This window comes from Rousettus aegyptiacus, unplaced genomic scaffold (genome assembly GCF_014176215.1).
Source record: "Rousettus aegyptiacus isolate mRouAeg1 unplaced genomic scaffold, mRouAeg1.p scaffold_m13_p_1, whole genome shotgun sequence".
In the NCBI taxonomy this organism is placed as follows: domain Eukaryota; kingdom Metazoa; phylum Chordata; class Mammalia; order Chiroptera; family Pteropodidae; genus Rousettus; species Rousettus aegyptiacus.
The window spans coordinates 128984882-129000463 of NW_023416284.1; the positions used below are offsets into that span (position 1 = coordinate 128984882).

A 15582-nucleotide genomic window follows, 5' to 3' on the forward strand; every position below is an offset into this window, starting at 1 on the left:
GGGTCTGTGTCTTATTTATTGGGACCCTCTGAGGACCAACACCATGCCTGGCACCTGGTTAGATGCGAGGCAAATATGGCCAAGACATTTCACCTTAGTGCTCATCAGAGCTGATATGTCTGATCTGAATGATCATGGGGATGTCCCCTTCCTTCCTTGTTACTTCTTCCATCTCCTCTGTCAAATGGGATGATCCCAGACAGACAAGGGCACTATAGGTAAGGGTGTGTCAATAGATTTTCTCTCCTGCTAAATCATCCTGACAGGCTCTCAAGATCTGACACATAGCAGATTCTCAATAAATATCTGTTAAATATTTGAGTGAACCAACGATCAGCACCATTATTCTCTTTAATTGTGCTGTATTATATTTTCTCAATCTTATCTTCCAGAGAATCCTGGTATCTCTGAATCTGTATGAGCCAACGATGTGCCAGCACTTATTACACATTAAATAAATGTATAAATAAATTAATTAACAAGTGAAGTAATATATTCATATATATTTCAATGTTTTTTTAAAAAGTACATGTACCAATTTTAATTTTTTTACTCTAACACCTGGTGTGTTTACCAACCTTTTAAGAACTGGCTTTTTACTCAGAAATGAACTCTTAACAAACTGGTAATGACTGAAAATTTTTTTGAAAACCTTATCTGTGATTGGTGAGGTTTTTTTTCTAATTTCAGACTCCTTTATGAGTAGCTCTCGATCACATCTAATATAATTTAATGGGTAAAATTCATAGTCTCCAAAGTAAGGACGACCTCCATTTTTAAGTATAAATGCTCAGTAAACATGACTTTGAAGCATGCCAGCTCTCAAGCATTTAGATAGAACTGAGTGAAAGTGCTTGGTACTCCACATAGCCCACAGTGAGCTCTCAGTGATTACTTTGTTCATCAGGCATTCATTCCCATTCAAACTGGAACATGGAATGTAAGAGCTGATGCCTCTAGAATTTCAGAGCAATGGCACTTTTAGTTGAGGACAGCAGTATTCTTTCCTGAACCACTATTCAGTTACAATCTGGCTTCCAGGGACTAATAAGATGCTCTTAATTATTTTATTTTTTAATTATTTTGCTGGGCATAAGCCAAGTGGATAGCAACTTCGGGCTGGGAAGGATTTTCTCTTTCCCAAACCCCAGAGCAGTGTTCTCTAATTTTTTTTTTTCTGATTGAAACATAAACTTCTACCACTAAAAATTGATACATCCCTAACATGGGTATAATTATTTATTTATAAATTATATACATGTTTTACCATACGAATACATCGATACTATTATAAAACTCATCAAAATGGTTATCTAAAGGGATGATATAAAAACGAATAAAAATAGAAGTTACCTTTCGTTCCCTCACTCCAATGGATTGTCTAGTAACTATCCCTCCCACTGGCTGAAAGAGTCACAGCTTGCTCTAGAAGGGTCAACGGGAACAAGGTTCTCCAGGGTCACGTTGCTGAGTGCATGTGGCCCCAGCTCACCCACTGGCTCACTCCCTTCAATTGATTCTATCAAAAGCAACTGCCTTTAAACTTTTAAGAAAAAATTAGAATTCAATGATAGAATGATGATCTAAAAGACTTTATTTCCAGCATATCCAGCTTTTTATAGTCATGCTAAATGCTGTATTTCATTCCAGACAAAAAGAACTAACTGCTGATTTTGCTGTAAGATAAAGAGAAAGGCAATAAAGCTGCAGTATATCCTCGAAGCATGTCAAAAGTGGTATGGTAAGGCAGAGGAGGATTTTATCTCGCAAGGCCATAAACACTGAACAAATTAATTTTCCATTCCGGAAAATCAGCAATCATCAGCACAGCACTTTGCAAAATGTTTAAGATTTGTGATAATAACAAGTACTGCAGTGGCACTCTGTGTGGTTTTCCACTTTGGTGTTTCCCATTACTGTGGCCTAAAGGGGAAAAAAAAATTATAGGTAGATAATAGATAGTAAATAGATGATAGATAATAAGTATATAGTTGATAGGCAAATTTGAAAACTTTTAAATAAAATTGTCTGTAGCTAGCTGAACTAAATAGATGCTCGCTATATTTCCATATTCTCTCTTTCTGATATTTTTACTCTGAAAAGTGAAATTCGCATTGCATAAGAAGCATGCTATTCTCTTTCCCAATCTGCCCCTAATCACCTCCACCCCTATTCTCTTTATTCTAAATAAATCCAGCCTATACCACAAGGTTGCTGACTCTTTTGATTAAAGGAGACAAAAGCCGCCCTTCCCTGTACAAATGCCTGACAAAGGATTGGTCATCAGACGCCCCCGGCATTAAACCTCATGGAGGTGCTCTGGGGACATTTCTCTGATGAGACTGTTAAAAAGCTTCTGGGGCCCTTTCAGTTCTCACCTTGGTAAATGCTTTGGCCACGCAGCATGTCGCTTCTGAGGTGATATTCTTTGGGACCAACATTGTCTTCTTGGATCTAGCTGGAGTGGGATATGCTCTGGAGAAGCAGCAGCCCATACATTGATAAATTGGAGCACCCAGCTTGGAAAAGTATTTGTTTTCCTTTAGCTTGCATTCTGGGCAACCTATCCCCAAAATAAGACAAAGAATAAAATAATCCAAATATAATTAAAAAAAAAAACTATATACATTTTTTATTATGGGATAGTAAATATTTTTTCATTGGAAACAAATAGATAAATAAATACTTTTTTGACTATATGTTAATCTTAATACCTAGTATCTATTTGTACTGATTAGAGTTATTTTTATGGGAAGACAATTTTTGCAGTTATGCATGGGAAATCTCAAAAGCAGTAGTTTCTCTCTCTCCGAGTATAATTTCTGTATCCCAATACTAATAGTATGCCTGTAGGGAAAACAAAATTTGACGGATGAAAACACCTGACAGGAGAATTTTGCCCAAAGGCAAAATATTTCCCCCTTTAAAATCTACTATTGTTTTTTCCCTATAGAAATTTCAAATATTGACAGAGAAAAATATGTCGGAATTAAGAAAACTTGGTGAGAGTAGAGAGTGATATTAGAGGGGGCATCTGCATTTGGGATCTAGGATTAAAATATTGCTATTTGTCTAGAGAAAAACCATAACCAATAGTAGGTCACAATTTCATAGCAGATGAAATTATATCAGCTACTCTTTTTGATTTTTCACACAATACAGCAAAACAAATTTATTGCATAAAATGATTTTTGTTTTTCTCACTTGTTAACTGATGTGAAAATTCATCTACAAAGGCAATGTTAAAATTTTCTCAAAACTTCTGGGAGATGTATTAAAGAAAAAAAAACTGAGCTAAACTGAATAAAGAGCATTTTCTCCCTGTAAAACTCAAATAAAAAGCAATCAGGAATCTATTTCAAATGAAAATGTACAACCTGCTATTTAAATAAACATGTAAGATATCATTTTCACTGTACATTTTTGGAAACTAATTTAATTTTATGTTCACAATCTGCAAGTACCTAGGTATGTATTCAGCAGCAAGGATTTATCACATTTGAGAAGGAAGAGGATATAAAATTAATGAAGTTATCAATGTACATTGAGAAATGTGTGTTTTTCTCATTACTGCAAAACCAAGTTTGGTCACACACCCTGCATTATAAACTCTCCATCAGGAAAGGAATGAAGAATATGCAGAAACACAGACAATGTGGCCAGAATGACAGCTGCATGTTTTCTGTAGTAATCCATGGTTCTTCTGCAAAACAGACATGGGGAGGGAAATTGTTACTCTAAAGTTAGCTTACCAGTCATAATAACAACCAGTAGTTTTAACATTACTACTAATAATAGTAATTGGTCACATGATCCCTCTGCTTACAGGTCCCAGACACTCTAAAGCCATGTATAAAAAAATAATTCGTCTTCAAGAAGGAGGTAGGAAATTGAATCTTCCCATTTCTCACATCAACCAGTAGAATCACGTTTAATGATAAGAACAACAAATTCTCTTTTTAAAATATATTATCTTGTTAAGAAGCCTCAATGTTATTATTTGTAGTTAGTGTTGGGGAGAGAGTTAAGGAGTGTTGATGGAAAAGTTCTGTATCTTGATTGTGATTGTTGTCACACTAATCTACACATAGGATAAAACTGTATAGAACTACACACACACACACACACACACACACACGCACACACACACACACACAGTGAAACTGAATAAACTCTGTGGGTTGTACCAATGTCAATTTCCTAGCTTTCACATTGTACTATAATTATGCAAAGTATTATCATAGGAAGAACAGGCTAAAGGGTATCGGGACTTCCCTGTACCTTTGTGTTTTTTTGCAACTTCCTCTAAGTCTGTAATTATTCAAATCAAAAGGTTTAAAAAAAAAAAGACATTTCAGAATGAGATATAAAATTGCATATGAGTCAAAACTTTTGGTTATTTTTCATACAGACTGACATAATAAAATGATATTTTTGCTAGATATTTATATCAACCCATACATCTCATAAAAATAATATGGCAAACAGTAGAACTAACAGCTTAAAATACAGAAAATTGACTAAGTAAGTTTAGGTAAGGCTAAAACATATTTATGTCATGATTTAAATATGTTTAGACACAAGTAATTATTGGTTTTATCTTCAGTCAACAAATAATACTGAGTAAATATTATTCAAGGTCATTGTGATCTGGAAGCCCTAAACATTTTCAGTGGGTCTGAGAGGTCAAAATGATTTTTATGATATAAGATGCTATTTGCCCATTTTCCTCTCATCTTCCCATGAATGTTCAGAAAAATTTTTTAGGGGCTGCATGATATGTAATGTTGAAATAGACTGAAAAATTCAAAACACATGAAAGTGTACCTAGGTTCTATTTGGCCAGTCTTATAAAATTTTTTTCCAAATAGTGAAACAATGCCATTCTTTCCACTGATATTTTTGTTTTGAAAATTGTCATTTTTATAAATATATTTGTTATTATTTATTTATATACATATGTTATTCATATTATTTATTTATATAAATAATTTATATCCTTTCTTTTTATGATTATATTAATAATTACTTATATTATTAATAAATATATTATTTATATTATTATTATTTATGTTAACATGTGATGGGTTTATGTTGTTTTTAAATGAATAAATACCTTTAAACTTTAAAAAATATTTCTAAATCAGTAAATATTAATAAATATAACTTAATTTAAAAAGTTATTTGGGCTCTTCAATCATTCTTAAGAGCATAAACAAGTTCTGAGAGCAAAAAGTTTGAGAATCACTGCTTAAGTGATATACAAAGCTACAAGGAAAATATCAGAATTGAAAGTGGTTTCTTTTTAAACTAACATCAGTTTTGTGCTTTGGTATTGTAGCTCATATATTTTGAAAATTCAGCATTATACAGTCAATAATTGTATCAAAATTAATAAAAGAGAAACAATTTAACAAGATTACAGAACATGAGAGCATGAAGTCAATGCACATTTCAGAATTTGCTTTATGATAAAGTGAGGAGAAGATTGAAAACAATTAACAAAATGAAAAAACAACCTATTGAATGGGAGAAGATATATGCCAATGATACATCTGATAAGGGGTTAATCTCCAAAATTTATAAAGAATTCATACAATTCAACACACACACACACACACACACACACGACCAATTCAATTAAAAATTGGGCAGAGGACCTGAATACACATTTCTTGAAAGAGGACATACAGATAGTCAATAGATACATGAAAAGATGCTCAATGTCACTAATCATCAGAGAAATGCATCTTAAAACCACAATGAGACATCACCTAACCCCTGTCAGAATGACTATCATCAATAAATCAAATAAGTACTGGTGAGGATGCAGAGAGAAAGGAACCTTCATGCACTGTTGGTGGGATTGCAAATTGGTACAGCCGCTATGGAAAACAGTTTGGAGGTTCTTCAAAAAATTAAAAATAGAATTACCTTATGATCCAGCCATTTCACTTCTGGATATTTATCCAAAGAAAACCAAAACACTAATTCTAAAAAATATATGGACTCCTATGTTCCCTAAAGGTCTATTTACAATAGCCAAGATACGGAAGCAACCTAAGAGTCCATCAATGGACAACTAGATAAAGAAGATATGGTACATATATACAATGGGATATTACTCAGCCACAAAAAAAAATGCAGTATTGCCATTTTCAACAACATGGATGGACCTAGAGGGTATTATGCTAAGTGAAATTATGCTAAGTCAGACAGGGAAAGATAAGTGCCATATGCTTTCACTTATATGTGGAATCGAAAGAACAAAATAAACAAGCAAACAAACAGAAATAGACTAATTGATACAGAGAAAAACTGATGATTGATTGACAGATGAGAGTGGGGTTCAGGGATAGGTGAAAAAGGTGAAAAGATTAAGAAATACACATTAGCAGTTACAAAATGTCACAGGGAAGTAAAGAACAGTGTATGGAATATAGTCAATAATATTGTAATAACTATACATAGTGCCTGGTGGAAATCGCTTCATAAAAATCGCTTCATAAATTATATAAATGTCTAACCACTATGCTGTACACTTGAAACTAATATGAAATAATACCGAATGTGAACACTAATTGAAAAATAAAAATTAAAAATTAAAAATAAGAGAAAATCAAAAAAGTAGAACTCAAGTCCATTACTGTAGCTTTCAGTAAACAAATTGCTTTGTCTTTATTTTTTTTTAAATGAGATTAACCCAGCAGAACGGATTAACTTTCAAATTCTAGGTGTTTTTTAAAGTGTTTTGACAAATGTTTTTATCTACTACCTTTTAGATCTTTCTGTTTGGAAATTAAAAAAAAAAAAAATTTGTTAACCAGAGCAGGAAAATAATTATGTTCAGCTGAAATTATTCTATTTTGCAAAATATGCCCAATCTAAATCAGATTTGCTAATCTCAGCCTGTTGGTATTTCAGTACCCTGCAAATATCACAGACAGTACATCTAACCTCATATGCGTTTCCAACGTCCACTCGACATAGCTCCCATCACCTGCCATCAGAATAATATGAGTCCAAACAAGTGTATGCCTGCTTTTTTCTCCTTTCTCAGCCCATCCACCAGAGTCAAGTTGCCAAGCTGCCAGCTTCACTATAACGGTTTCAGCCAACTCCAAAACCAGAATAAATAACTCTCTACTCCATTCACTGAAGTTTTACAGTATGTCCCAGGCTCTAGCCAGTTATGTACATGTTTGTCTCTCCATCCATATGAAAGCTTCATAAAGGCAGAACCTATGCCCCTCTAATCTACCACCACCCTAGCACAAAGCCTTGCACAGAGTAGATGTAATTATGCTGCATTGGGACTTCAGAACAGTAATAATAATATCAATCAAAAGTTGCTAATGTAAAGCTGTCATTCATGCTGAGGAACAAGATATATCTTGAATGACAACTTAGAATAAATGTTTAATGAAAGAAAATATTTTTAGATATAAATTCATTAGAGACAGTTACCTATAATTCGTAGCTAATATGTGGATCTATAAAAGTTAAATATGCCGTAAGTAGGAACCATTTTACATTAAAATACAAGTCAATACAATACAATACAATACAATTCTTTAAATACAAGAATTTAAAAGAAAACATTAATAAAAATATATATATAAAAGCTTCAGGGTTTAAATCATGTCTTTTAATTTATATCAAACTATACATGTCCACAAATTTAGATTTTTAATATAATATGACTCTGTGAAGAAAAGATAGCATTCTCGAAAGTATGAAAGAATATTATTGCCATAATTTACCATTATTATTTAAAATATGTTTGCATAATATTATTTATAGTGATTATATATAATTAATATTTTAAATGATTTATAAAATAGGTAAACACCCTACATTGTACCATATAGATAATATATAGGGTATTTATCTAATATATATATCCTTTTAAGAATGCTATCTTTTCCTCACAGAGTCATATTACATTAAGAATCTAAATTTTGGACAGCTACAATTTCATATAAACTAAGAGACACCCAATTTAAACCCTGAATCTCATATATATACATAAATATGTATGTATATATATATGTGTGTGTAGAGAGAGAAAGAATGGTACACTGGTAGAATGTCTATTTTATAAACCACTTAATACATTAATTATATGTAATCAAAATAAATATTATGCAAACATGTTAAATAATAATAATAGCAAATTATAGAAATAATATTATTTTATACTTTCAAGAATGCTATCTTTTCCTCACATACCAAGTATCATACACGTACAAACCCACCCCATATATCAAACGGGGTGCAAAGATAGACACACCACCTTTGATATGGGAGTGGCAGGGTAATACTGCAGAGGGGATGTAGGCTGAGAGATATTTGTGGCCACTTTTGAGAAGTACAACCTCACATAGCAGCGAAAACTTGGGTGCAATGAACAACAAGGGGCTTCTCTTTGCAAATCATCTGCTGTTTTTATCACAGAAAAAAATCCTCATAAAGTATAACGTTCTGGGATTGAGAACTCTATAATCCCTACCTATCCATCCTATTATTGCAACATTTAAAGGAAAATGAATGTTTTCTATATATCATATAATTAGATGTGTATGTATATATGGTACACATATGTGTATGTATACATGCATATATACGTACATATGTGTGTATATATATATGTATGTATAAATATACACATATATGTACACATGCATATATATAAAAGGTTGTTCCAAGAAGATTAAACGTATTTGGTACAATGTGACATCCTGCCCTTCACCTACAAAGATGCTGCCATTGCTCCCCCACTGTCAGAGAGTGAGGTTTTCGGTTTTTCTAACAGCATGATAGATGGAGTGACTCATCCATACTTTCCACACCAGGAAGTCCAACTGACTCATAGCACATTTTTGAGATGACTGGCTAGGATTAGAAACATAATTCTTTGTTAACAGGACAGATTAAAGCTAACTGACTTCTAGAGCGTTAACCTACGACTTCACCTCATTAGCCCATCTAATCCAGCTAACTACCAAGGAGAGGAAAAGGAGGCTGCCTTCAGAGAATTAATGAAAGAGAACCTTGAAAGCAAAGCCTTTAATCCCCAACACGTTCCCTGGCATAAGGTAGTTATTCAGTAATTGTTAAACAGAAAATAAGCCTGTAGAATTTAGCATCTTGCCTGGTCCAAAGAAGACAGCAACAGTTCAACCTTGATGAAAGATTGGAAGATGGGAAGTCAAAGAAAAAGTAGAATGCCTGATATCCTATATTCCCCCACTTCCCACAGAGCAGGCTCACCTTCATCTCTCACCAAGTGACCACCTCTGTCTCTGGGTGGACAAATTCCAAGAGTCTGGGGTCACTAGTGAGAAAACTCAGCTTGGAGTGGCCATGGCTACTAGTTTGGGCCATGACTACTAGATTCTTTCCTCATGTGCTCTAGTTGCAGTAAGTGGGTTTTTTTCATTTTTCTTTTTGTTTTAGCAATGAGTGTCTTTATGATCCCACATTCCAGTCACCAACTGCAAAAATCCCCCATGTTCTTTCTCAGTTCTTCCAAGTAGACATTCCAACATTGCTCCTAGGCACTGGAATGACCTTGAGACCCATTAACACATTCATCAATAGTCTTCTCCAAAGGTAATGAGCAGTGCCTGAGAGATTGGGGGAATGGACCAGGACAGCCCGGTTAACACTCCCACAATCTGCCTCAGATCCCCTCACCCATTCTTTGATATAGATAATTAATGTTTTCTCTATCTTATAAAAAGATGAGTTTTGGATAATTTGACAAAAGCTCAATGTTATTATGTGCAAAATTTAAGGCCCAAATTGAACACTTGAAAGATTTAAAGGCTTTGAATAAGTACCAACTACATGTCAGATACTGCAATAAGTGTAAGTAACATAAATAGGAACACATTTCTTACTATCTGATCCAACTACAAAGGCAAATGGCTATGAGTTAGAGTGATGATCGCTGTTAATAAAAGCATTTGTAGACATTGAGAATTTTGGTAGGCTGAAAACAAACAGATGAAAAACTAATGAGAATAAAGAATATCTACTTGAAGGAAAAAAAAACACAATAGTGGTAAATATATATTTTATTGTTTTGACATTTGTGTAGGAACTTCATGTATTCAGTATCCTCATAATTTCCCTAGCAAGTAGAAGTGGCAAATAATTTGTCTGCAAAGTATCCTAGTACCTAGAAGAAAATAAGTGAAGTCATAGTTCAGCAGCAGTATTTGGGATGGGATTTCTGTTTATCAATCACTTAACAGTGTTTTGTGCCTTCACAAAAATTTAAAGGGAGCCAACTTGTTTTCTGATGAAATTAATGGCATGGGGGAAAAGAGGTGAAAAAGGGAGTCCCATAGACAAGAGAAATACAGGTTTCCACAAAGAGGAACAGAACAAAAGATGACCTTAAAATATTTACTTTAAAAATAAATAAAAAGAGCAGGTAGTTTCTAGAAGAAAATTGAAGGGTTCATAAAATTATAAAAATAATTTTAATTCCTCTATGGCCATTCTTGTAATACTTATAATTTGAGAAATTTCTTTCCATAATTGACTAAATTTAAGGGACTTATAATAAGATGTACACTTTCTACCTTAATTGTTATTTAAAAGCATTTTACAGTGTTAGTATAATTATGTAATCCAAATCTTGTTTTTTTCCATTACTTTTCTGGTTTTTCTAACACATTATCATTTTTAACACATTGCCAAAATTATCTACACACTAAATCAATAAGAAATTTTGATAAGATGAACCCTATGCTCTATGAAATATTGTTTTAAATGAGAATTTCAAATGGTCTGTTGTTTAAAAATACCCAATTTTTAAAATTATTATTATTGTAGTAATAAATGCTTTCAGGAATGAAGCATTGGATAATGTATATTTATCACCCAGAAAAGTAAAATATCCAAAGACCAGAAAAGTTTTATGTGGAACATTATCATAGTAATATAAGAGTCTTTCTTCTAACTTTTAAAATTTGTGCATTATATTTTGTTGTGTTCATTTGAGCTATTTTCATGCAATCTTAGAGTCTCATTCCCACTTAAAAGCACTAAAGCATAAACACATATTTAATTTTTCTTGAAGTCTTTCAATAATAAGGTAGGTAGACTGAAATAATAGATTTCTCAATCCTAGAACATTACTTTGCAAACATTTTTTTCTGCGATTAAAACAGAACGGAGGATCTGCAAAGAGAAACCCCCTTGTTGTTCATTACCCTGAAGTTTTCACTGTTGTCAGGTTCTACTTCTCAAAGTTGGCCACAAAAATATCTCGCAGCCTACATTCCCTCTGTGGTATGACCTCGTCGCTCCCACATCAAAAAGTGGTGTGTCTATCTTTGTACCCTATTTGATCTAGGCGGGCCCTATGACTACTTAGACCAATCAAATAGGGCAACACTGGGCCACTTGTGCATGCATCCCTACACTGACCTGGCAGTTTCCTGCTTCCCACCTGTTAGAAGCCAATTGCCATGTAAGAAGGGATACTATTCTGAGACCACCATAGAGTGAGTAGACCAAGCCACATAGAGAGGGCCTGGAAAATGAGATGCCACTCAGAGAGAAAGAGGTCAAGAAGTAATGAGCAAAGAAGCCATCCTGCATGACCAGTCCGGTTTAAGCCTTCAGATGACTCCAGACTAAACCACTATCTGATCACAAATGCATGAGAAATTCATACTAATGACTGCCTGGCTGAACCCAGTCCACCTACGGAACCTTAAGAGATAATAATACCTTGTTTTACACACTAAGTTTTTGGGTTTGGTGCACAGCAATAGATCGGAACAACTGCTCTCTCTTATAACAAAAATTTCTCCTCCAGGATCTGAGATATGAAACCCCAATCTTTCTCTACTTTCTCTTGGTACTTTTCCTCTGTGGGGTGTTATTTATATAAGACATATCCAGGTGCTCTATTAGGAGAAATGTAACAAAGTGTGAAAAAAATTTGGTATTAGAATTCTACATAGTACCTGCAATACCAGATCTGGTAATAATAATAACTTATACTTTAAAAATTGATGGAAGAAATATCAGTAACAAGATATGCAGATGACATCATCTTACTGATAGAAAATAGCAATGATTAAAAATGATTTCTGATGAAAATAAAATTTAAAAAGTGCCAAAGCAGGACTGAATTTGAGCATTAAGAAGACAAAAATTATCACTACAGAAAAAAATACACAACTTTAATTTAGATAATGAAGACATTGAAAATGTAAAGATTTTGTTTGCCTTGGTTCAGCCATTGTTTCAAATGGAGGCTGCAGCCAAGAAGTCAAGAAAAGGCTAAGACTCAGAAGAGCAGCAATAGAATAATTAGAAAAGATCATCAAGAACAAAGACGTGTCATTAGAGACCAAAGTTAAAATCACCCACACCCTTAAATACCCAGTTACTATATGGATGTGAAAGCTGATTAGTGAAGAAGGCTGATAGAGAAAAAAATGGTTTATTTGAAATATGATGTTGGAGGAGAGTTCTACAGGTATCTTGGACCACCAGGAAGACAAACAAGTGGGTCCTAGAGCAAATTAAGCCTCAAACACCACTGGAGGTAAAAATGACAAAACTGAAGCTATCCTACTTCAAGCACATCATGAGAAGGCAGGTTCATTGAAAAAGACAATAATGTTGGGAAAATAGAAGGCAACAGGAAAAGAGGTAGACCAAGTATGAGATGAATTGACCCCTTGAAAGAAGCCATAGGCATGACTCTATAGTCCTACTGAGCAGGACTATTGAGGACAGGACATGGTGGACATCACTCGTTCACAGGGGCGCCAGGAGTCAGAGCTGGCTTAACAGCATGTAACACACATATAATATACTTTTAAAATGACACTTATTGTTAATGGAGTATTTGAGTGTGCAAGATATTGTTTTAGGTACCTTGAACACACAAATATATTTAAAATTCATAACAACCCTATGAGTTATTATTCTCATTTTTGGCAGGTAAAGAAATTCTAGAAGTGAAGTAATCCATACAAAGTCACGAATTTTGTCACTGGCAGAGTCAAGATTTTAGAATGTGTCTTTACAATTCCAGACTTCAAGGTCTGAACCGCACTTCATTATACTGCTTTCAAATCTTTATATTTTACAATGAACTTCTTAAATAATTTTTTTTCAGATGGAATATCCCTACATGAGGTGTTGATATCTTTCTTTTTTTAGAGCAACATTATGTGGCAGTTTAAATATAACTTGCCCATGTAACTTTTTATATTTATCTGACTTCACATATTCAAAACAGCCTTAAGAGAGCCATTTCATTTGGATAAAGAGGCATTTCATAACTGCTCAATATATGAGAACTAGGGCCTGATTGGTAGAGAGAGGGAAAAGGGGGGAAAGAATTGTCTTTCACATATATTTCTTTGTTTGAGTTTCTTTATACTCTTATGGCACCTATTTCATAGATTAGAAAACTACACTTCAGAGAAGTAAGATGATTTCCCAAAGGCACTAGAAAGTAATCTGATCCTAAGATTATGTCCTTTTACCTATACTACCCCTATAGCCTCAAAGAACACAGTTAATCCATTTCCTTCTTTAGGACATTGATTCACATATAGATAATAATGTTACTATTGTCTTTTTTAATTTGATTCCTAACATTTCCTAACATTGCCCTTGATTCTACTCTCAGTCCAACCTAAGGCCCCTCGACCCTGCTTTCTTCTCCCCACCCCCTCCCAGTGGATTAAGAATGCTAGAGCATTTCTATAATGTTATCTCTGAGAATGATGAACCAATGATTGCTAGATTACTTTTTCCAACATTATAGTGAGTAATGCTGAAATGTTACACACCAAAACCAGAATTTGCAAGGATCATAAATTGATAGCAAACTACTTTAGAGTTCATAATCTATAAAAATGGGAGTTTGGTACAATGGGTCATTTTCTCTTTGCGAAAGCAGATTATTTTAATCTACTCTGTACAAAATGCCCGTTACCTTCTGGTTTTACTATTTCTATTTCCCAGCTCTCACTTTGAGTTTTTATGCAAATTTGAGTCCCACATTACAAAGAAACGTACAATGAAACTGAGAATCCGTTCTGAAACATAATTGATTGCTTTTCTAACATTGTTCGCTTGCTGCCCTTTTCAGCAGGAAATGGTAAGAAATATGACTCAAAATTTTAACAAGTCTATGTTACTGAAAAAAAAAATCAAAACCAAAATTAAAGTTGAAAACACATAAACTTTTCATAAATGGTGATTGTTCTTTTTTTTTTTAATAATTCAAGACTATAGCAAAGTATTACAATGCAATTTGGGTGACACATATTTTGAATAATTGAATTGGTGTTGTCAAGTAAATATTTAAAAGATATCTACAGAAACTTCTTAAAAAGTCCTCCGCTCTAATGTAAAATACCTTACTTTTGAGCAGGAAAAGGACTGTGAAGCTTACAAAACAAAAGTTCTTATGAAGATGAAATAGAGCTTCTATATTCCAAGGAACCCACATTGTATCAGCCCATAGTTAAATCGTGTTTCTCAACACTAATGAAGAGAAACAAAAGAGCACTTTTCTTTTTCAGTCTGAATTTCTCCATTTCAACTAGCAGTGATGCAAATATAACTAATTATATTTAGCAAAGTTTCCTGAAACTCTTATTAGGAACAAACCAGTTAGACTTGGGAAAGTCATTTAGAATGGGAAAGTCATCAGTAATAGTTGTAAAATACTAATGACTCTTATTTCGCTAGCATTTTATGAAAGAAGAAAATGGAAATGATGTTTAAGAGATGTCGGTGTTACTGTTCAAGTTTACACAAGAACAACTATTGAAAAGATGTCAGGAGCTATGGTCATTAGCTGAACAGGTAAGCTGCTTTATCAGTGGGCAACTTGAAGATACAGTTAATGATGCATCATTTAAAAACTGATGATAAAACAATATCAGTATCTTACATAATATCTACTCGCCCTCTCCCTGACCCCTAAAAGTCACTCAAAAGAATGCCTTTTAAATGACATCCAATATTTCTTAAGGAAAATCAAGATAATGACAGGCACTCACACATCTCAGGAGGAGACATTTGGTTTCTGGCTTCTGTTAGATAACATCTTAGCCTGTGATCACAGACCACAATTTTACAGACTTTCTTCCAGTGCAATAATGAATGCTGAAAAGAGAATGTGTAAATGCCCTTCCCTCTTCTTACTAAGGTTTATGCACAGCTCCCCTGTATTCTCAAATATTTTACCCATCACTTAATTAAAATCTCCAAATTTCTTTTATTTTATATTACCTTCCTCTGGACTTTTTGCAGGATGTGTTCAGGTCAGTTGAGTGTGGATCAGAAGGGAGATTTTAGCTTTGTCTTGCGATTTCTCAGTGACTACAGTTAATAAAGTCCTCACCTGCTTTTATACCAGCAAAATAATAAAAAAAAACTGCACATTCCCGCCTGCATCTAAGCCTAGGGATCAACAGTAAATTCCATCCAACGGTTGAATGGTACTTTGTGTAATTACCATGACATCAATTTGATCTTATCTTCTTTCAACCCTTAGATCATTTTTTGTTTTGAGCCATTTTC

General features: G+C 33.7%; 1 protein-coding gene across 2 annotated transcripts; it reads right to left on the reverse strand.

The window, feature by feature from the left end:
- Nucleotides 1-1576: 1576 nt before the first annotated feature.
- CGA (glycoprotein hormones, alpha polypeptide) lies at nucleotides 1577-15374 on the reverse strand. 2 transcript variants are annotated; one of them, XM_016128194.2, is made up of 4 exons: nucleotides 15292-15374; nucleotides 3597-3703; nucleotides 2379-2563; nucleotides 1577-1923 (listed from the first exon to the last, which is right to left on the reverse strand). In XM_016128194.2, the coding sequence occupies exons 2-4, from the start codon at nucleotides 3694-3696 to the stop codon at nucleotides 1846-1848; spliced, it is 363 nt and encodes a 120-aa protein (XP_015983680.1). In that variant the 5' UTR covers nucleotides 3697-3703; nucleotides 15292-15374; the 3' UTR covers nucleotides 1577-1845. The 2 variants fall into 2 exon arrangements, with proteins under 2 accessions (XP_015983680.1, XP_036079820.1); XM_036223927.1 differs by lacking the exon at nucleotides 15292-15374 and adding an exon at nucleotides 9274-9345.
- Nucleotides 15375-15582: the final 208 nt, after the last annotated feature.

What these genes read in the sequence shown, in the direction of transcription:
- CGA (XM_016128194.2), bottom strand. Translation starts at nt 3,696, where the DNA reads ATGGATTACTACAGAAAACATGCAGCTGTCATTCTGGCCACATTGTCT. An exon ending in TGGAGAGTTTATAATGCAGG is followed by an intron (nt 2,564 to 3,596) that starts GTGTGTGACCAA and finishes TTTTGGGGATAG; the next exon opens with GTTGCCCAGAATGCAAGCTA. An exon ending in TGGCCAAAGCATTTACCAAG is followed by an intron (nt 1,924 to 2,378) that starts GTGAGAACTGAA and finishes TTTCCCCTTTAG; the next exon opens with GCCACAGTAATGGGAAACAC.